General features: G+C 41.5%; 1 protein-coding gene and 1 long non-coding RNA gene across 4 annotated transcripts in view; one reads left to right on the top strand and one right to left on the bottom strand.

Annotated features, from left to right (window-relative positions):
• The window catches only part of LOC121738135 (heterogeneous nuclear ribonucleoprotein L), a 445,663-nt gene that overhangs the window by 375,395 nt on the left and 48,496 nt on the right, over nucleotides 1-21,772 (top strand). For all 3 annotated transcript variants that reach the window (XM_042130016.1, XM_042130015.1, XM_042130014.1), the window contains exons 4-5: nucleotides 12,178-12,274; nucleotides 20,879-20,930. In XM_042130016.1, coding sequence (XP_041985950.1) covers nucleotides 12,178-12,274; nucleotides 20,879-20,930 — 149 coding nt within the window. The remainder of the gene's footprint in view (nucleotides 1-12,177; nucleotides 12,275-20,878; nucleotides 20,931-21,772) is intronic.
• LOC121738139 lies at nucleotides 1,579-21,539 on the bottom strand. The gene is made up of 3 exons (XR_006037243.1): nucleotides 21,441-21,539; nucleotides 12,563-12,568; nucleotides 1,579-1,589 (listed from the first exon to the last, which is right to left on the bottom strand). It is a non-coding gene; the product is annotated as an uncharacterized LOC121738139 (long non-coding RNA).

The raw sequence follows: 21,772 nt of genomic DNA, 5'->3' as shown, positions 1-21,772 counted from the left end.
TATTCTCGGGACCCGAACTACAATGATACGTCTTAATTTCATCAAAATCGGTTCAGCAGTGATTAAAATAGCTCTTATTAGACAGACAGACGCAACTTTGCAAGCACCTTATGCTTGTTTAATGTTTTTAATATTTTTTTAATATCTATGGACGCTTCACACCACGTCAGTCTGGCCCCGTGCTAAGTACCTGAAGGACTTGTGTTACAGGTACCAGACAACGGAAATATATTTAATACTTTTATACTATACATATATTTAAGATTTTTATTATATCATACACATATTTAATACACATCCATGACCCAGGAACATTGAAAAACTTTTTGTTCCGTCGGCGGGATTCGAACCCGCGACCCCCGGCTTGAGTTGCCACACACTCTAACCATTGAGCCACGGAGGTCGTCAATGTAGTGTTCTTAATATTATATTTTCAAAAATATCTAAAAGTGAATCATAATATTATTTTTGCGTTTTTATGTTCGTTACGGTGTGACAGGCGGCCTCTGGAAGGTCATTCGTACATCAAACTCTGTAGTGTGAAGACGTCTGCTGAAAAAATATTATAATTTGTAAAAGTGCTCGAAATTGATGCAATAATTCATCTAATTTGTTATTTAAAATTTATTCTTTATTTTATTACTGTTGTAAAATTTGCTACTAGATGACAGATGTTGCCTGTGGATTCGTGGATATATTTGTTTATCGCGCGGAAACCGTACGTTTTTCTGGGATAAAAACTATGGCCTTTCCTGTGATTTTAAGTTCACCTATAACTAATGTACTTAAATTAAAATTGGCGATAGCAATAGTACATTAGAGGTAATAGCAGTATATGAAATTATAACGCGTTTATAATTTTAGTATGGTACGGATCACATCGTGCGCGAGTCCGACTCGCACTTGGCCGATTTATATTTCGATTATCCCAATATAGTAGCTAATGCGAAATAGATTGCTACATGAAGTAACAGTTTTCGTGGAAACACTCTATGGCAAACTTTATAATTACATATTTAGCGAGCGCCATTTTTGTTTATGTGATTTTGATATTTGGATGGAAGTCAGTGGTTGTCAAAGTGTGAAGTCTTAGGGGGTCAAGGCAAAGGTGAAATAAAAATTATTAATACGACAAGCCGTTTAGGCTTTAATCGTGAAAAAGAAATATATACAACATAATATATAGAGGCAATATTATATTATAATATTATGTTAACCCTCTTTCAAACGTAGTTGGGTATAAAGCCTTTTAAAATTTTTATTCTATGAACCAAAATATAAATAAGAGAGGAACTTTTTCTCTAAGATATTTTATTCCTGTTTTACCGCAGGTAATGCGACGAATTCTCTGTTTTTCCGCCGGTTTTCGTCATGACCCACTGCGTCACTTTCTTAACTTACACAGTAAAATTTCCCCCTCGTTTTTAACAAGTCGGTAAATATCGATTAGCGATTAAGCGAAAGTTTAGGAAACCCCGACAGATTGTAATAAAACGGGATCGGCCTAATAACAGTTTGATGGTTAACGCGTTTCGGATTATACGCACCACCACGGTAACCGTACTAATCGGAGTTTGCAACTTTTTGGGCTTGGGTGTGCGAGGGATTTCTTCAAGTTTTTTTTGGGTTAAAAATTTTTTGATATATATTTTGTGAATGTCCTAGTGATCTTTCTTTGTGCTAAAATTTCTGAACAGGTTTTCATCGGTAGTAGGTCAACTTGAAAATCTACGAAAGAAGAAGAAAAGAAAAAGAAGTTTATTTGTGCAAATTAGTTAATGCATTCGGTTACGGTCGGACACTTGTTTTCAATTTGGACTTATGCAATATGCATATGTGATTCAGTATAAGCTACGTATACGGGGTGCATTGAGCACACCAGTTTTGGTCAGGTCGAAAGTTTGGTTTCGACTGATCAGTCGGATACGGTCGGACACTAGTTTTCAATTTCGACTTATGCAATATGCATATTATGTGATTCAGTATAAGCTACGTATACGGGGTGTATTGAGGACATCAGCATTCGTCAGGTCGAAAGTTCGGTTTTGACTGATAATTCGGATACGGTCGGGCGCTAGTTTTCAATTTCGACTTATGCAATACGCACATGTGATTCACTACAAGCTAAGTATACGGGGTGTATTGAGCACATCAGAATTCGTCAGGTCGAAATATCGGTTTCGACTGATAATTCGGATACGGTCGGACACTAGTTTTCAATTTCGACTTATGCAATATGCATATGTGATTCACTACAAGCTACGTATACGGGGTGCATTGAGCACACCAGTTTTCGTCAGGTCGAAAGTTCGGTTTCGACTGATAATTCGGATACGGTCGGACACTAGTTTTCAATTTCGACTTATGCAATACGCACATGTGATTCACTACAAGCTACGTATACGGGGTGCATTGAGCATACCAGTTTTCGTCAGGTCGAAAGTTCGGTTTCGACTGATAATTCGGATACGGACGGACACTAGTTTTCAATTTCGACTTATGCAATATTCATATGTGATTCAGTATAAGCTACGTATACGGGATGTATTGAGCACATCAGCTTTCGTCAGGTCGAAAGTTCGGTTTCGACTGATAATTCGGATACGGTCGGACACTAGTTTTCAATTTCGACTTATGCAATATGCATATGTGATTCAGTATAAACTACGTATACGGGGTGCATTAAGCATACCAGTTTTCGTTAGGTCGAAAGTTCGGTTCGACTGATAATTCGGATACGGTCGGACACTAGTTTTCAATTTCGACTTATGCAATATGCATATGTGATTCACTACAAGCTACGTATACGGGGTGCATTGAGCACACCAGTTTTCGTCAGGTCGAAAGTTCGGTTTCGACTGATAATTCGGATACGGTCGGACACTAGTTTTCAATTTCGACTTATGCAATACGCACATGTGATTCACTACAAGCTACGTATACGGGGTGCATTGAGCATACCAGTTTTCGTCAGGTCGAAAGTTCGGTTTCGACTGATAATTCGGATACGGACGGACACTAGTTTTCAATTTCGACTTATGCAATATTCATATGTGATTCAGTATAAGCTACGTATACGGGATGTATTGAGCACATCAGCTTTCGTCAGGTCGAAAGTTCGGTTTCGACTGATAATTCGGATACGGTCGGACACTAGTTTTCAATTTCGACTTATGCAATATGCATATGTGATTCAGTATAAACTACGTATACGGGGTGCATTAAGCATACCAGTTTTCGTTAGGTCGAAAGTTCGGTTCGACTGATAATTCGGATACGGTCGGACACTAGTTTTCAATTTCGACTTATGCAATATGCATATATGATTCACTACAAGCTACGTATACGGGGTGCATTGAGCACACCAGTTTTCGTCAGGTCGAAAGTTCGGTTTCGACTGATAATTCGGATACGGTCGGACACTAGTTTTCAATTTCGACTTATGCAATACGCACATGTGATTCACTACAAGCTACGTATACGGGGTGCATTGAGCATACCAGTTTTCGTCAGGTCGAAAGTTCGGTTTCGACTGATAATTCGGATACGGACGGACACTAGTTTTCAATTTCGACTTATGCAATATTCATATGTGATTCAGTATAAGCTACGTATACGGGATGTATTGAGCACATCAGCTTTCGTCAGGTCGAAAGTTCGGTTTCGACTGATAATTCGGATACGGTCGGACACTAGTTTTCAATTTCGACTTATGCAATATGCATATGTGATTCACTACAAGCTACGTATACGGGGTGCATTGAGCACACCAGTTTTCGTCAGGTCGAAAGTTCGGTTTCGACTGATAATTCGGATACGGTCGGACACTAGTTTTCAATTTCGACTTATGCAATACGCACATGTGATTCACTACAAGCTACGTATACGGGGTGCATTGAGCATACCAGTTTTCGTCAGGTCGAAAGTTCGGTTTCGACTGATAATTCGGATACGGTCGGACACTAGTTTTCAATTTCGACTTATGCAATATGCATATGTGATTCACTACAAGCTAAGTATACGGGGTGTATTGAGCACATCAGAATTCGTCAGGTCGAAATATCGGTTTCGACTGATAATTCGGATACGGTCGGACACTAGTTTTCAATTTCGACTTATGCAATATGCATATGTGATTCACTACAAGCTACGTATACGGGGTACATTGAGCACACCAGTTTTCGTCAGGTCGAAAGTTCGGTTTCGACTGATAATTCGGATACGGTCGGACACTAGTTTTCAATTTCGACTTATGCAATATGCATATGTGATTCAGTATAAGCTACGTATACGGGATGTATTGAGCACATCAGCTTTCGTCAGGTCGAAAGTTCGGTTTCGACTGATAATTCGGATACGGTCGGACACTAGTTTTCAATTTCGACTTATGCAATACGCACATGTGATTCACTACAAGCTACGTATACGGGGTGCATTGAGCATACCAGTTTTCGTCAGGTCGAAAGTTCGGTTTCGACTGATAATTCGGATACGGACGGACACTAGTTTTCAATTTCGACTTATGCAATATTCATATGTGATTCAGTATAAGCTACGTATACGGGATGTATTGAGCACATCAGCTTTCGTCAGGTCGAAAGTTCGGTTTCGACTGATAATTCGGATACGGTCGGACACTAGTTTTCAATTTCGACTTATGCAATATGCATATGTGATTCAGTATAAGCTACGTATACGGGATGTATTGAGCACATCAGCTTTCGTCAGGTCGAAAGTTCGGTTTCGACTGATAATTCGGATACGGTCGGACACTAGTTTTCAATTTCGACTTATGCAATATGCATATGTGATTCAGTATAAACTACGTATACGGGGTGCATTAAGCATACCAGTTTTCGTTAGGTCGAAAGTTCGGTTCGACTGATAATTCGGATACGGTCGGACACTAGTTTTCAATTTCGACTTATGCAATATGCATATGTGATTCACTACAAGCTACGTATACGGGGTGCATTGAGCACACCAGTTTTCGTCAGGTCGAAAGTTCGGTTTCGACTGATAATTCGGATACGGTCGGACACTAGTTTTCAATTTCGACTTATGCAATACGCACATGTGATTCACTACAAGCTACGTATACGGGGTGCATTGAGCATACCAGTTTTCGTCAGGTCGAAAGTTCGGTTTCGACTGATAATTCGGATACGGACGGACACTAGTTTTCAATTTCGACTTATGCAATATTCATATGTGATTCAGTATAAGCTACGTATACGGGATGTATTGAGCACATCAGCTTTCGTCAGGTCGAAAGTTCGGTTTCGACTGATAATTCGGATACGGTCGGACACTAGTTTTCAATTTCGACTTATGCAATATGCATATGTGATTCACTACAAGCTACGTATACGGGGTGCATTGAGCACACCAGTTTTCGTCAGGTCGAAAGTTCGGTTTCGACTGATAATTCGGATACGGTCGGACACTAGTTTTCAATTTCGACTTATGCAATACGCACATGTGATTCACTACAAGCTACGTATACGGGGTGCATTGAGCATACCAGTTTTCGTCAGGTCGAAAGTTCGGTTTCGACTGATAATTCGGATACGGTCGGACACTAGTTTTCAATTTCGACTTATGCAATATGCATATGTGATTCACTACAAGCTAAGTATACGGGGTGTATTGAGCACATCAGAATTCGTCAGGTCGAAATATCGGTTTCGACTGATAATTCGGATACGGTCGGACACTAGTTTTCAATTTCGACTTATGCAATATGCATATGTGATTCACTACAAGCTACGTATACGGGGTACATTGAGCACACCAGTTTTCGTCAGGTCGAAAGTTCGGTTTCGACTGATAATTCGGATACGGTCGGACACTAGTTTTCAATTTCGACTTATGCAATATGCATATGTGATTCAGTATAAGCTACGTATACGGGATGTATTGAGCACATCAGCTTTCGTCAGGTCGAAAGTTCGGTTTCGACTGATAATTCGGATACGGTCGGACACTAGTTTTCAATTTCGACTTATGCAATACGCACATGTGATTCACTACAAGCTACGTATACGGGGTGCATTGAGCATACCAGTTTTCGTCAGGTCGAAAGTTCGGTTTCGACTGATAATTCGGATACGGACGGACACTAGTTTTCAATTTCGACTTATGCAATATTCATATGTGATTCAGTATAAGCTACGTATACGGGATGTATTGAGCACATCAGCTTTCGTCAGGTCGAAAGTTCGGTTTCGACTGATAATTCGGATACGGTCGGACACTAGTTTTCAATTTCGACTTATGCAATATGCATATGTGATTCAGTATAAGCTACGTATACGGGGTGTATTGAGGACATCAGCATTCGTCAGGTCGAAAGTTCGGTTTTGACTGATAATTCGGATACGGTCGGACACTAGTTTTCAATTTCGACTTATGCAATATGCATATGTGATTCAGTATAAACTACGTATACGGGGTGCATTAAGCATACCAGTTTTCGTTAGGTCGAAAGTTCGGTTCGACTGATAATTCGGATACGGTCGGACACTAGTTTTCAATTTCGACTTATGCAATATGCATATGTGATTCACTACAAGCTACGTATACGGGGTGCATTGAGCACACCAGTTTTCGTCAGGTCGAAAGTTCGGTTTCGACTGATAATTCGGATACGGTCGGACACTAGTTTTCAATTTCGACTTATGCAATACGCACATGTGATTCACTACAAGCTACGTATACGGGGTGCATTGAGCATACCAGTTTTCGTCAGGTCGAAAGTTCGGTTTCGACTGATAATTCGGATACGGACGGACACTAGTTTTCAATTTCGACTTATGCAATATTCATATGTGATTCAGTATAAGCTACGTATACGGGATGTATTGAGCACATCAGCTTTCGTCAGGTCGAAAGTTCGGTTTCGACTGATAATTCGGATACGGTCGGACACTAGTTTTCAATTTTGACTTATGCAATATGCATATGTGATTCACTACAAGCTACGTATACGGGGTGCATTGAGCATACCAGTTTTCGTCAGGTCGAAAGTTCGGTTTCGACTGATAATTCGGATACGGTCGGACACTAGTTTTCAATTTCGACTTATGCAATACGCACATGTGATTCACTACAAGCTACGTATACGGGGTGCATTGAGCATACCAGTTTTCGTCAGGTCGAAAGTTCGGTTTCGACTGATAATTCGGATACGGACGGACACTAGTTTTCAATTTCGACTTATGCAATATGCATATGTGATTCACTACAAGCTACGTATACGGGGTGCATTGAGCACACCAGTTTTCGTCAGGTCGAAAGTTCGGTTTCGACTGATAATTCGGATACGGTCGGACACTAGTTTTCAATTTCGACTTATGCAATATGCATATGTGATTCACTACAAGCTACGTATACGGGGTGTATTGAGCACATCAGCTTTCGTCAGGTCGAAAGTTCGGTTTCGACTGATAATTCGGATACGGACGGACACTAGTTTTCAATTTCGACTTATGCAATATGCATATGTGATTCACTACAAGCTACGTATACGGGGTGCATTGAGCACACCAGTTTTCGTCAGGTCGAAAGTTCGGTTTCGACTGATAATTCGGATACGGTCGGACACTAGTTTTCAATTTCGACTTATGCAATATGCATATGTGATTCAGTATAAGCTACGTATACGGGGTGTATTGAGCACATCAGCTTTCGTCAGGTCGAAAGTTCGGTTCGACTGATAATTCGGATACGGTCGGACACTAGTTTTCAATTTCGACTTATGCAATACGCATATGTGATTCACTACAAGCTACGTGTACGGGGTGCATTGAGCATACCAGTTTTCGTTAGGTCAAAAGTTCGGTTTCGACTGATAATATGGATACGGTCGGACACTAGTTTTCAATTTCGACTTATGCAATATGCATATGTGATTCACTACAAGCTACGTATACGGGGTACATTGAGCACACCAGTTTTCGTCAGGTCGAAAGTTCGGTTTCGACTGATAATTCGGATACGGTCGGACACTAGTTTTCAATTTCGACTTATGCAATATGCATATGTGATTCAGTATAAGCTACGTATACGGGGTGCATTGAGCACACCAGTTTTCGTCAGGTCGAAAGTTTGGTTTCGACTGATAATTCGGATACGGTCGGACACTAGTTTTCAATTTCGACTTATGCAATATGCATATGTTATTCAGTATAAGCTACGTATACGGGGTGCATTGAGCACACCAGTTTTCGTCAGGTCGAAAGTTTGGTTTCGACTGATAATTCGGATACGGTCGGACACTAGTTTTCAATTTCGACTTATGCAATATGCATATGTGATTCAGTATAAGCTACGTATACGGAGTGTATTGAGCAAATCAGCTTTCGTCAGGTCGAAAGTTCGGTTTCGACTGATAATTCGGATACGGTCGGACACTAGTTTTCAATTTCGACTTATGCAATATGCATATGTGATTCAGTATAAGCTACGTATACGGGGTGTATTGAGGACATCAGCATTCGTCAGGTCGAAAGTTCGGTTTTGACTGATAATTCGGATACGGTCGGACACTAGTTTTCAATTTCGACTTATGCAATATGCATATGTGATTCAGTATAAGCTACGTATACGGGGTGTATTGAGGACATCAGCATTCGTCAGGTCGAAAGTTCGGTTTTGACTGATAATTCGGATACGGTCGGACACTAGTTTTCAATTTCGACTTATGCAATACGCATATGTGATTCACTACATGCTACGTATACGGGGTGCATTGAGCATACCAGTTTTCGTTAGGTCGAAAGTTCGGTTTCGACTGATAATTCGGATACGGTCGGACACTAGTTTTCAATTTCGACTTATGCAATATGCATATGTGATTCAGTATAAGCTACGTATACGGGGTGCATTAAGCATACCAGTTTTCGTTAGGTCGAAAGTTCGGTTCGACTGATAATTCGGATACGGTCGGACACTAGTTTTCAATTTCGACTTATGCAATATGCATATGTGATTCAGTATAAGCTACGTATACGGGGTGTATTGAGCACATCAGCTTTCGTCAGGTCGAAAGTTCGGTTCGACTGATAATTCGGATACGGTCGGACACTAGTTTTCAATTTCGACTTATGCAATATGCATATGTGATTCAGTATAAGCTACGTATACGGGGTGTATTGAGCACATCAGCTTTCGTCAGGTCGAAAGTTCGGTTTCGACTGATAATTCGGATACGGTCGGACACTAGTTTTCAATTTCGACTTATGCAATATGCATATGTGATTCACTACAAGCTACGTATACGGGGTGCATTGAGCACACCAGTTTTCGTCAGGTCGAAAGTTCGGTTTCGACTGATAATTCGGATACGGTCGGACACTAGTTTTCAATTTCGACTTATGCAATATGCATATGTGATTCAGTATAAGCTACGTATACGGGGTGCATTAAGCATACCAGTTTTCGTTAGGTCGAAAGTTCGGTTCGACTGATAATTCGGATACGGTCGGACACTAGTTTTCAATTTCGATTTATGCAATATGCATATGTGATTCAGTATAAACTACGTATACGGGGTGCATTAAGCATACCAGTTTTCGTTAGGTCGAAAGTTCGGTTCGACTGATAATTCGGATACGGTCGGACACTAGTTTTCAATTTCGACTTATGCAATATGCATATGTGATTCAGTATAAGCTACGTATACGGGGTGTATTGAGCACATCAGCTTTCGTCAGGTCGAAAGTTCGGTTTCGATTGATAATTCGGATACGGTCGGACAATAGTTTTCAATTTCGACTTATGCAATACGCACATGTGATTCACTACAAGCTACGTATACGGGGTGCATTGAGCATACCAGTTTTCGTTAGGTCGAAAGTTCGGTTCGACTGATAATTCGGATACGGTCGGACACTAGTTTTCAATTTCGACTTATGCAATACGCATATGTGATTCACTACATGCTACGTATACGGGGTGCATTGAGCATACCAGTTTTCGTTAGGTCGAAAGTTCGGTTTCGACTGATAATTCGGATACGGTCGGGCGCTAGTTTTCAATTTCGACTTATGCAATATGCATATGTGATTCACTACAAGCTAAGTATACGGGGTGCATTGAGCACACCAGTTTTCGTCAGTTCGAAAGTTCGGTTTCGACTGATAATTCGGATACGGTCGGACACTAGTTTTCAATTTCGACTTATGCAATACGCACATGTGATTCACTACAAGCTACGTATACGGGGTGCATTGAGCATACCAGTTTTCGTTAGGTCGAAAGTTCGGTTCGACTGATAATTCGGATACGGTCGGACACTAGTTTTCAATTTCGACTTATGCAATACGCACATGTGATTCACTACAAGCTACGTATACGGGGTGCATTGAGCATACCAGTTTTCGTTAGGTCGAAAGTTCGGTTCGACTGATAATTCGGATACGGTCGGACACTAGTTTTCAATTTCGACTTATGCAATACGCATATGTGATTCACTACATGCTACGTATACGGGGTGCATTGAGCATACCAGTTTTCGTTAGGTCGAAAGTTCGGTTTCGACTGATAATTCGGATACGGTCGGGCGCTAGTTTTCAATTTCGACTTATGCAATACGCATATGTGATTCACTACATGCTACGTATACGGGGTGCATTGAGCATACCAGTTTTCGTTAGGTCGAAAGTTCGGTTTCGACTGATAATTCGGATACGGTCGGGCGCTAGTTTTCAATTTCGACTTATGCAATACGCACATGTGATTCAGTATAAGCTACGTATACGGGGTGTATTGAGCTAATCAGCATTCGTCAGGTCGAAAGTTCGGTTTCGACTGATAATTCGGATACGGTCGGACACTAGTTTTCAATTTCGACTTATGCAATATGCATATGTGATTCAGTATAAGCTACGTATACGGGATGTATTGAGCACATCAGCTTTCGTCAGGTCGAAAGTTCGGTTTCGACTGATAATTCGGATACGGTCGGACACTAGTTTTCAATTTCGACTTATGCAATACGCACATGTGATTCACTACAAGCTACGTATACGGGGTGCATTGAGCATACCAGTTTTCGTTAGGTCGAAAGTTCGGTTCGACTGATAATTCGGATACGGTCGGACACTAGTTTTCAATTTCGACTTATGCAATACGCACATGTGATTCACTACAAGCTACGTATACGGGGTGCATTGAGCATACCAGTTTTCGTTAGGTCGAAAGTTCGGTTCGACTGATAATTCGGATACGGTCGGACACTAGTTTTCAATTTCGACTTATGCAATACGCATATGTGATTCACTACATGCTACGTATACGGGGTGCATTGAGCATACCAGTTTTCGTTAGGTCGAAAGTTCGGTTTCGACTGATAATTCGGATACGGTCGGGCGCTAGTTTTCAATTTCGACTTATGCAATACGCATATGTGATTCACTACATGCTACGTATACGGGGTGCATTGAGCATACCAGTTTTCGTTAGGTCGAAAGTTCGGTTTCGACTGATAATTCGGATACGGTCGGGCGCTAGTTTTCAATTTCGACTTATGCAATACGCACATGTGATTCAGTATAAGCTACGTATACGGGGTGTATTGAGCTAATCAGCATTCGTCAGGTCGAAAGTTCGGTTTCGACTGATAATTCGGATACGGTCGGACACTAGTTTTCAATTTCGATTCATGCGATATACCTATAGACGTATATTATTCCGTAAGACTTATAGTAATTTTTACATATTTTTAACATGATGTAATGATAATTATACAGGTGTAACAAAAATAAGTGATAATACTTTAGGGTGTGTTCTGATAATACTTTAGGGTGTGTACGTGTTCCTTGTAGAGTTCACTGTGAAAGTAGCAGCGCTGAAAGACCAAATTTATTTTCACCTTTGTATGGTTAAGCGCCCGAACGTCACGAGTTTCCCCATACAAAAGTGAAAAAAAAATTTTGGTACTTTCACAGTGAACTCTCTACAAGGAACACGTACACACCCTAAAGTATTATGACTTATTTTTGTTACACAGTGTATACCTATAGACAAAACTGTGAGACGAGGCATAAAATTTCAGCGCCGTTAAATCGTGTTATCGCACAAACTTTTCCATACTTGTTTATATTCTAAGTCTGGTTTAATATAATTTTTTCCTCCCCTGCCAAAGCGAAATGCACCTTAACTCAGTAACCATACGTTCGAGAGTGTAGAGTCAGCGACGCGAGCGAAGGAGGCGCTACACGGCTGCGACATATACTCAGGATGTTGCACGCTCAAAATTGAATTCGCAAAGGTATGTAATACGATTTGTTTACATTTCGGTGAAAAAAGTTTTAGAACCACTGTTTCCTGTGAAAAAAAGGTTGGGAACCACTGTATTGTGGAAAAGGTTGGGAGCCGCTGTCGTGTGAAAAAGATTGGGAACCACTGTATCGAGAGAAAAGTATGCCAAGGTTGCGAAGCACTGTCTCGTGTCTCGAGGCAACTTCTATACAGGGTGCAATTAAACCTTCCTGCCCAATTTTGATATATTGATCCTTGTTAAAAACAAAAATACACGTCTTTTTTCTTTTAAAGTCACTCAATACTAAAATGTTGAGAAATAGCTTCCGAAAGTTATCCTAAGAAACACTACAATTAATGGACACGGGAAATGAGAGGGGATGCGCGCGCCTCATCCCGCGCATCCCCTCTCATTTCCCCGCGCCGCGAGTGACCGTTCTACAACGATTTTAAATGGGATAAAATATGTCATTGAAAAAAAATAACACCCATTTTTTTTTTATTAAATGGACTCTCCTAATGATACCAAAGCCGTGGAATAAATTTGGCAGGAAGGTTTAATTGCACCCTGTAGATTCTGCAGGGTTAACTGAAAAGTGATGAAGACGATATAAGCCAATCCGTTGCGCACACACTTTGGCACTTTAAAGCAAAAATATAATATATAAGCACTTTAAAGCAAAAATATAATAGTATATACATACAAAAGTGAAAAAAATATTTCGTCTAAACTCTCTACAAGGAACACGTACACACTCTAAAGTATTATCACTTATTTTTGTTACACACTGTATATTACTAGATGACGCCCGCAACTCCGTTGCGCCAAAATTCGTTTATCGCGTGGAACCGTACATTTTTCCGGGATAAAAAGTTTTGAAAAGCAACACTCTGCATTTGCCAGATTGTAACGCTGAATTTGAAATAAGTTTATCATTTTGAAAACAAAGGGCGCCACATAAATCTTGCGCACGGGCGCTGGTAGTGCTAAATCCGCCACTGCTGTCACCTCCGACACCCCCACGTCTCGATTTCGCCACTCAAGCCGGTGTCGATTGCCGATTTGCTTTATGATTTTCGGCGATTTTCTTTGTGGAATTTCTCCTATATCGAGTTGCTGATAATTTTATTCAGGAGGTTAAGCCAAGATTGTGTTGTGCAAAGTGAGGTGTCACTTAATGTTAAGTGGTTCGAAGTCTGCAATGTCTTAGGGCGACTGCCCATTGGAGACACGACAGTTTTTAGACAGACTATCGCATAATAAAAAGTACTAGACGCGCACATTTGAAAACAAAACGCCTCATAGATAAAGTTGTCTAAGTGTAAACTGTACTCACATATGTTTTTGTCAATCACGTTGAGCAATAACCACGAATCGGGCTTTCTTTTTTTTTTATGAAAGAAGGGGGCAAACGAGCAAACGGGTCACCTGGTGGAAAGCAACTTCCGTCGCCCATGGACACTCGCAGTATCAGAAGAGCTGCAGGTGCGTTGCCGGCCTTTTAAGAGGGAATAGGGTAATAGGGGAGGGTAGGGATGGGATGGGAAGGGAATAGAGGAGGGTAGGGAAGGGAATAGGGTAGGGGATTGGGCCTCCGGTAAACTCACTCACTCGGCGAAACACAGCGCAAGCGCTGTTTCACGCCGGTTTTCTGTGAGAACGTGGTATTTCTCCGGTCGAGCCGGCCCATTCGTGCCGAAGCATGGCTCTCCCACGTATAAAATTTCGTCCATACATTCGGCATTGCTCGATAGTTTTACTCCAGTTCGAAGGAAATTAGCTACGAATAATAAAAACTAGTGTCAAAAAATTTGTCAAGCCGGCTCGATTCGAGCCTTCAAACTGGCTCGATGCGAGCCTTCGAGCTGTGAGTTTTGCGGTCCACACGGTGGTTTTTGCTCGATTTCGAGTATACGTGGGAGAGCCATGCTTCGGCACGAATGGGCCGGCTCGACCGGAGAAATACCACGTTCTCACAGAAAACCGGCGTGAAACAGCGCTTGCGCTGTGTTTCGCCGAGTGAGTGAGTTTACCGGAGGCCCAATCCCCTACCCTATTCCCTTTCCTACCCTCCCCTATTCCCTTCCCTTCCCTACCCTCCCCTATTACCCTATTCCCTCTTAAAAGGCCCGCAACGCACATGCAGCTCTTCTGATGCTGTGAGTGTCCATGGGCGACGGAAGTTGCTTTCCATCAGGTGACCCGTTTGCTCGTTTGCCCCCTTATTTCATAAAAAAAAAAAAAATTAGAGCAAAACCGCATGTGAGTACTTAGTATAATGCGTACAAGAACTGCACGGCGACAGGTCTGACTAACGACTGTCGGCTTCCCTTTGAAGTGTATGAGAGCGCGCACGTCAACGACAAAACTGTCTAGCGGTATAGGTACCCAGTCCGATCCGAGCGTATGCGTTGCGTCATCGTAGACAAAACAGTTTCGTCTTGGTATGCGCCACGTGGTAGACACAACTGTTTCTCTTTTTTCGTAAAGCTGACTCGTCTATGTGAATCAAGATTGTACAAAAACTGTCGTGTCTCTAATCTGCTATCTCTCTTAAAGTTACAGGTGTATTCATTCGATACTAATACTGTCTGTCTGTCAGTCTACGCTAATTTGATATTTACTTTGAAAAGTTTCAGAGAAAAACATAGAAGACTTTTTATTTGGAAAAAGGACGGTTCCCGTGTGATTAACGATAACGAAGTTGCGATCAATTAAACAGTTTTCATTTTATCTTATATCCTTTCCTAAGACACAAACTATCCACATACCAATTCTCATCCCAATTGTTTCAGCCGTTTAACAGGAGTTTTGCTAAGACTCCAAGGATCCTCATTCCTTTCATCTTTATCGTTTCAGCTGTCCATACTTCCATACTAATATTATAAATGCGAAAGTGTGTCTGTCGGTATGTCTGCCTGTCTATCTGTCCGTATGTATGTTACCTCTCCACGCCCAAACCGCTGAACCGATTTTGCTGAAAGGGAAAGGACATAGGATACTTTTTATCCCGGAAAAACGTACGGTTCCCGCGCGATAAACAAATTTTGGCGCCACGAAGTTGCGGGCGTCAACTAGTTCAAGCATAAATTGGTAACGAACAGACACATTCTCGCATTAGTAATATCAGTATGGATTCAAATATTTCTTGCTTAAGAGGATTCCACACCGCCCTTTTTTCCATACAAACGTTGTCCCCTGTTTCCTCCCTGGATAATGCCGGTAGAGTTATGATTTTTTTCCTGAATATCTATGGCCACTAATACAATGTCCCTATGTTTTCTTTTTTTTCATAATTGAATTATTAAATAAGATATGAACGTTCAAAAACCCAAAAAAATGGCCAGATTTTCCACTGTGTTCAAACGTCCAGAAAACAGATTTGGCTAGATTATACAAAAAACAACAAAACATAGGAACACAGCCTTTCTTTAATCTTTAATGAAAAAATTACTTAAATTGGTTAAGTTTTGGAGAAGGAATCAGGGGACAACGAATCGTTGATTTTCTGGATTTTCTGCAGTTGTCTCTATCGCGTTCTGCGGTATAGGCTTGAGGTAAGGGAGACAGCTATAGATATTACACGTACTTTTTTTTCATTTCTCTAGCCGCTGTTGTATCCACAACAGCGGCAAATGAAAAATAAGAGGATTCTTATGGACACCGAATTCCTCCATTTTTGTCCTTTTTGTGACTGTACTGGAAACATGTCAAATACTTTGACACTTTGACTCGAAGAGCCAATATTTCTGCTCTACCTGGCTCTACACAGATAGTGTCGTTTGTCCGAAAGAGTGGACTTTTTCTAAGTGTCAGAGATAAAAACATGGAGGTAATACTTAAAGCTCCACTAACCGTTTGTTTCGCCACATCAGGGCAAAACCTATAAAGAGAAAGATGTGAAATCTTTGCTTGTTTCAATGGTCTCCATTTCGGAGTCCGAAATCACTTAAAGAAAATGTTGTAAGTATCTTTGCCTGTTCGCTCTAAGGTTGTCCTAGTTTTGGAGTCCAAAATTTCTATTGTTATTAATACGAAACGTTACTTGTCTGTAATGGAATAAAGTCCTATTTCCAACGTCGTAAATTTGGACTTCGCGTTTCACGTCGTTTTTCTGTGAGACCGTGATACTGAACAGGTCAAGCCAACGCATTCGTCCCGAAGTAGAGCTCTTTGTTTTCGCATTTCCTTCGAAATTATTAAAAGCAACTTGTTTGCATATCCTGTTTCTAAAAGCTATTTTGAAGCCATTAAACGGGCTACGTGTCACCTCATTTCAGGGTCCTATTAGGGACAATTAAATGTCCTATCATTTATCAGCCCTTGTCCTTTGTCCCTACACAATAGGGAGAGGTGCCCGGCGTTTTTAAAGCCCTATTGATAGCCCCTTAATGATCCCTGTTGTATGTCGGAATTAGGGAAAAGACAGGTATTTAGTATAGGGTCTATTTATACGTGGGAGAGCCATGCTTTGGCACGAATGGGCCGGCTGGACCGGAGAAATACCACGTTGTCACAGAAAACCGGCGTGAAACAGCGCTTGCGCTGTGTTTCGCCGAGTGAGTGAGTTTACCGGAGGCCCAATCCCCTACCCTATTCCCTTCCCTTCCCATCACTTGCCTCCTCTATTACCCTATTCCCTCTTAAAGGCTGACAACGCACCTGCAGCTCTTCTGATGCTGCGAGTGTCCATGGTCGACGGAAGTTTCTTTCCATCAGGTGACCCGTTTGCTCGTTTGCCCCATTATAACATAAAAATAACAATAATAATAAGGGACTACAAATAATGGGAATTGAGGATACTGATGTTAGGTGTGTCTGTCTGTCTTATTATCCCTTTATGATTAAACGTCTGAACCGATTCGGATGAAGTTTGGTATGGTGATACTTCGAGGGACGGGAAAGGAAATAGGATAGTATTTTAGAGGAAAAATGTAAGGATAGATGAATTTCAGCGCAACTGGAGAACAGCTGAAAATTACAGGAAAGGTAGCTTAAAACCAGGAGACGGTCATAGCATACTTTTTACCACAATCCCGTGGACTTTTTTGCAGAAAAAGCGGGAAAATTTTTATGAAATTTAGTGTGGTAATTTAGTGTAGTACTATAATAGGTCCCGGGAAATTACATAGGTTATCTACTTTTTATTCCGGAAAAATGTACGGTTTCTGTGGAGTTTTCCGCTGCGCCCCGACACAGTGTCCGATACGCGCATTTGAGATGAGCCCCGGCACGCTGAGCCCCGGCACGGCCCGTCTCAGTGTGCTCACTCCTTTATTCCACTGTATGATAATGGAATGATTTTATTATCAGACTTCGCTCGCACGTGCGTAATAAATTAATTTTTATCACCCCGACCAATTTACGTACGCAGTTCTCACCCGGTGTTAGGGTTCCGTACCTAGAGGGCAAAAACGGGACCTTAATATTTCGATGTCGGTCCGTCTGTCTGTCTCCAGGCTGTACCTCAATAACCGCTATAGCTAGACTTCTGAAATTTTCACAGATTGTGTATTTCTGTTGCCGCTAAAACAACAAATAACTAATAAGTACCTACTAAAAATTAAACAAAATTCAAATAACCATTTAAGGGGGGCTTCCATACAAAAAAACACTTTTGGCCTATTTTTGCCCTATGAGACTATGACGGTACGGAACCCTTTATGCGCGAGTCCCCCTTGCACTTGGCCGATTATTATTTGGGGACACCGGGGATAACCTGGGACAAAGAGGACACACTAATCGTTTCACCCCCTAAGGGACAAAACGTAAGGATTGTTGCTCACTGAAGTGAAGGCAGGGGGGGGGATATTTAAACTCAAACTCAATGTTTTTTATTCAAAATAATTTTTTAAGTATTCTCTGAATTCTGATTTCTGAATATTGAGTCTTGATATCCCAGGAATGTTTGGGGTGACAGCTGTCTGGTGGAATTTATTGGGACTTTGATCGTAGGTCGTCTCGTGTCCCGGGAATTTGGAAATCGTATATATCGGGAATTTTTAAAGTAATAGTTCACTAGAAGACAACTCCGTTGCGCCAAAAATTGTTTATGGCGCCGGAACTGCACAATTTTTTGAAACAAAAAGTATCCTGTGCATGTGTCCTGTGTAGGGCACATATTATTATAAATGCGATAGTGTGTCTGTCTGTCCGTCTGTTACCTTTTCACGTCCAAACCGTTTATACGTGGGAAAGCCATGCTTCGGCACGAATGAGCCGGCTCGACCGCAGAAATACCACGTTATCACAGAAAACCGGCGTGAAACAGCGCTTGCGCTGTGTTTTGCCGAGTGAGTGAGTTTACCGGAGGCCCAATCCCCTACCCTTTTCCCTTCCCTACCCTCCCCTATTCCCTTCCCTTCCCATCCCTACCCTCCCCCATTACCCTATTCCCTCTTAAAAGGCCGGCAACGCACTTGCAGCTCTTCTGATGCTGCGAGTGTCCATGGGCGACGGAAGTTGCTTTCCATCAGGTGACCTGTATTTCATAAAAAAAAAACCGCTGAACCGATTTCGCTGAAACAAATTTCAGCGAAATCGGTTCAGTATGTAGAATGTAGATACTTTGAGTCCTTGGTTAACTTTGAGTCCCGGGAAAGGACATAGGATACTTTTTATTACTTTTTATACAATTTACTTTTTATTCCGTAAAAATTTACGGTTTATGATTTTTTTTTTTTATGAAATAAGGGGGCAAACGAGCAAACGGGTCACCTGATGGAAAGCAACTTCCGTCGCCCATGGACACTCGCAGCATCAGAAGAGCTGCAGGTGCGTTGCCGGCCTTTTAAGGGGTAATAGGGGAGGGTAGGGAAGGGAATAGGGGAGGGTACGGAAGGGAATAGGGGAGGGGACGGAAGGAAATAGGGGAGGGTAGGGAAAGGAAAAGGGTAGGGGATTGGGCCTCCGGTAAACTCACTCACTCGGCGAAACACAGCGGAAGCGCTGTTTCACGCCGGTTTTCTGTGAGGACGTAGTATTTCTCCGGTCGAGCCGGCCCATTCATGCCGAAGCATGGCTCTCCCACGTCTAAATATCTACTAATACTATCTACTGATAATCTACTAAGTAAGTATTAATCAAATCAAAGATGGATTATTACTTTCATTTTTTATGCTTCCGCAATGGACCCACTCAGTGAGTAAACGCCCTAAGGGACTGGGGCAGTTTACGACATGGGGTTTCAGGAATGCGCGACCCCATAAAAGTTAATAATTATGACAACGTCGGAATGCCGTTAGCGTTAAGCTATATTGTGTTTTGTGTTTTAATATACGCGCACAATGTGCCGGAGAGGGTCGCATTTTTCATACGAACTAGGTGGCGCCCGACAGTCCGTTGTGCCAAAATTCTTTTATCGCGCGAAAACCGTACATTTTCCGGGATAAAAAGTATCCTATGTCCTTTCCAGAGACTCTAAGTATCTCTATACCTAATTTCAGCTAAGTCGGTTAAGCGGTTTAGGCGTGAAGAGGTAACAGACAGACAAAGCAATAAAAACACTTTCGCATTTATGATTAACCCCCGACAAAAAAGAGGGGTGTTATATTAAGTATGGTTTAAAATTTAAAACAGTAGAATCTATCTTCTTATATATAAAAATGGATTTTCAAATGTGTTAGTCGCGCTAAAACTCGAAAACGGCTGAACGGATTGGGCTGATTTTAGTCTTAAAATATTCGTAGAAGTCCAGGGAAGGTTTTAAAGTGACACGAAGTTCACCGGGACAGCTAGTCCCTTATAAGAAATGATCTGAATCGTCCTAAACAAAGTTGAAAACAACATTTTTCAAAGATTATCTCTGATAGGTAAGCAAAGCTGTACCTAAACTGATGTTGCTCCTGTGATTAATTATCGCGAAACGCGAGCCGTAATGCTAAATCATCGTTTAATATTATCTTGCGAGCGCAGCGCGGGACATAAATTATGACGGGTTTCTTACGAGCTATAAAAGGGAGGCTACACTGTCGTCATTTCATAATGCGCAAGTGTGTGCGCAGTGCATAAGAGAACGTGGAATTATGACGGGTTTCTTACGAGCTAAAGGGAGGCTACACTGTCGTCATTTCATAATGCGCACGTGTGTGCGCAGTACATAAGAGAACGTGGAATTATGACGGGATTCTTACGAGCTAAAGGGAGACTACACCGTCGACAGCTATTTCATAGTGCCCAAGTGTGTGCGCAGTACATAAGAGAATGTGAGATATAAATTATGACAGGTTCTTACAAACTAAAGCGAGGCTGCACTGCGCTGTGTTGCGTTGCTTTTCGCCAATAGCTATTTTATAGTGCCTAAGTGTGTGCGCATTACATAAGATATCTTACTCTCATAACCGACACGACTGGCGGGACACCATCCATCCGACGCATCCAGATCATTTTACTTGTCAGACAGTCAGATGATCATCATTGTCCTAACCAAACTTGGTAACATTTTGAGTTGTTCCAACGCGGGAATCGAACTCATGACAACTCACTCGAACTTTCTAGTCGAGAGTCAATCTCTAAACCTATAGTCTATAGAGCTACGTCTATAATTTGAAGAGTAGGCGAGTCTCTCTTATCCACATATTATATATTTTTTTACCAAAGTTTTATCTTTTTCAGCCCGAAAGATTGAATGTCTTCAAAAACGACCAGGACAGCTGGGATTACACATGTAAGTGTTTGTTTGTCATACTACTGTCCTACCTCCGAAACTAAATCGAGTTTAGACTGAGTGTGGGTTTCTGTCACATCTCACCGTAAGAAAGTAAAGTAGAACCAGTAAACAGAACTAACAAGTAGGCCGATTCAGAAGAGATCTCGTTTATACGCATAAAGTTAATATACCTAGCGGAATAGAGGAACAAAGGCTTGAGCAAGAGAGATGTCACTATCAGTAACACTGCGTGGTAAAAAGAGACGTGTGATACATGACAGCAGCACTCTTTTTTTGACGTCCGGTCCTGACTAGTACGTGCCGCACGTTGACAATTTAATCTCATAGAAATCATGTTCAATCATGCTTGTGTAAGTGTATACGTAGGTACACATATTTTTCACACAGATGAAAACCAATTTTGGTTTCGTTTGACAGCTCGAGATTGTTGCTCTATACCGCTAGGTATATTAACTTTATGTTTATACGTTTGACGTAGTACGTCATATCGGCCGGCGCGCGCCGTACTAATGCGATACTTAAGGTGGATTCCCACGACCCGCTAGGCGACAGGCCTCGCCAGGCGCTGCCCCACCTGTGTAGGCCTGTCACGGCCTGGACCGTTCCCACGGCAGATGTCGGCCTGTTGACTTGACATTCCAACATGAGCATTGACACGGAGGTTCATAGAATCATTAATTTTGGTTTCCAACTTTCTGTAGGTAGTCATTAAATTTTTTAACTCCGTGATAGGGATAGCTCCATCTGATAAATTAGCTTTTATGCGTAAGCACGCATCATGGATTCTTATTTTTATGTTGAGGCGACGAACTATTCCAAAGCTTGTTAATTTTCATAAA

This window comes from Aricia agestis, chromosome 22 (assembly GCF_905147365.1).
Source record: "Aricia agestis chromosome 22, ilAriAges1.1, whole genome shotgun sequence".
NCBI lineage: Eukaryota > Metazoa > Arthropoda > Insecta > Lepidoptera > Lycaenidae > Aricia > Aricia agestis.
Note: the sequence above shows the minus strand (reverse complement) of the source record. Positions and strands in the feature narration are given on the sequence as shown.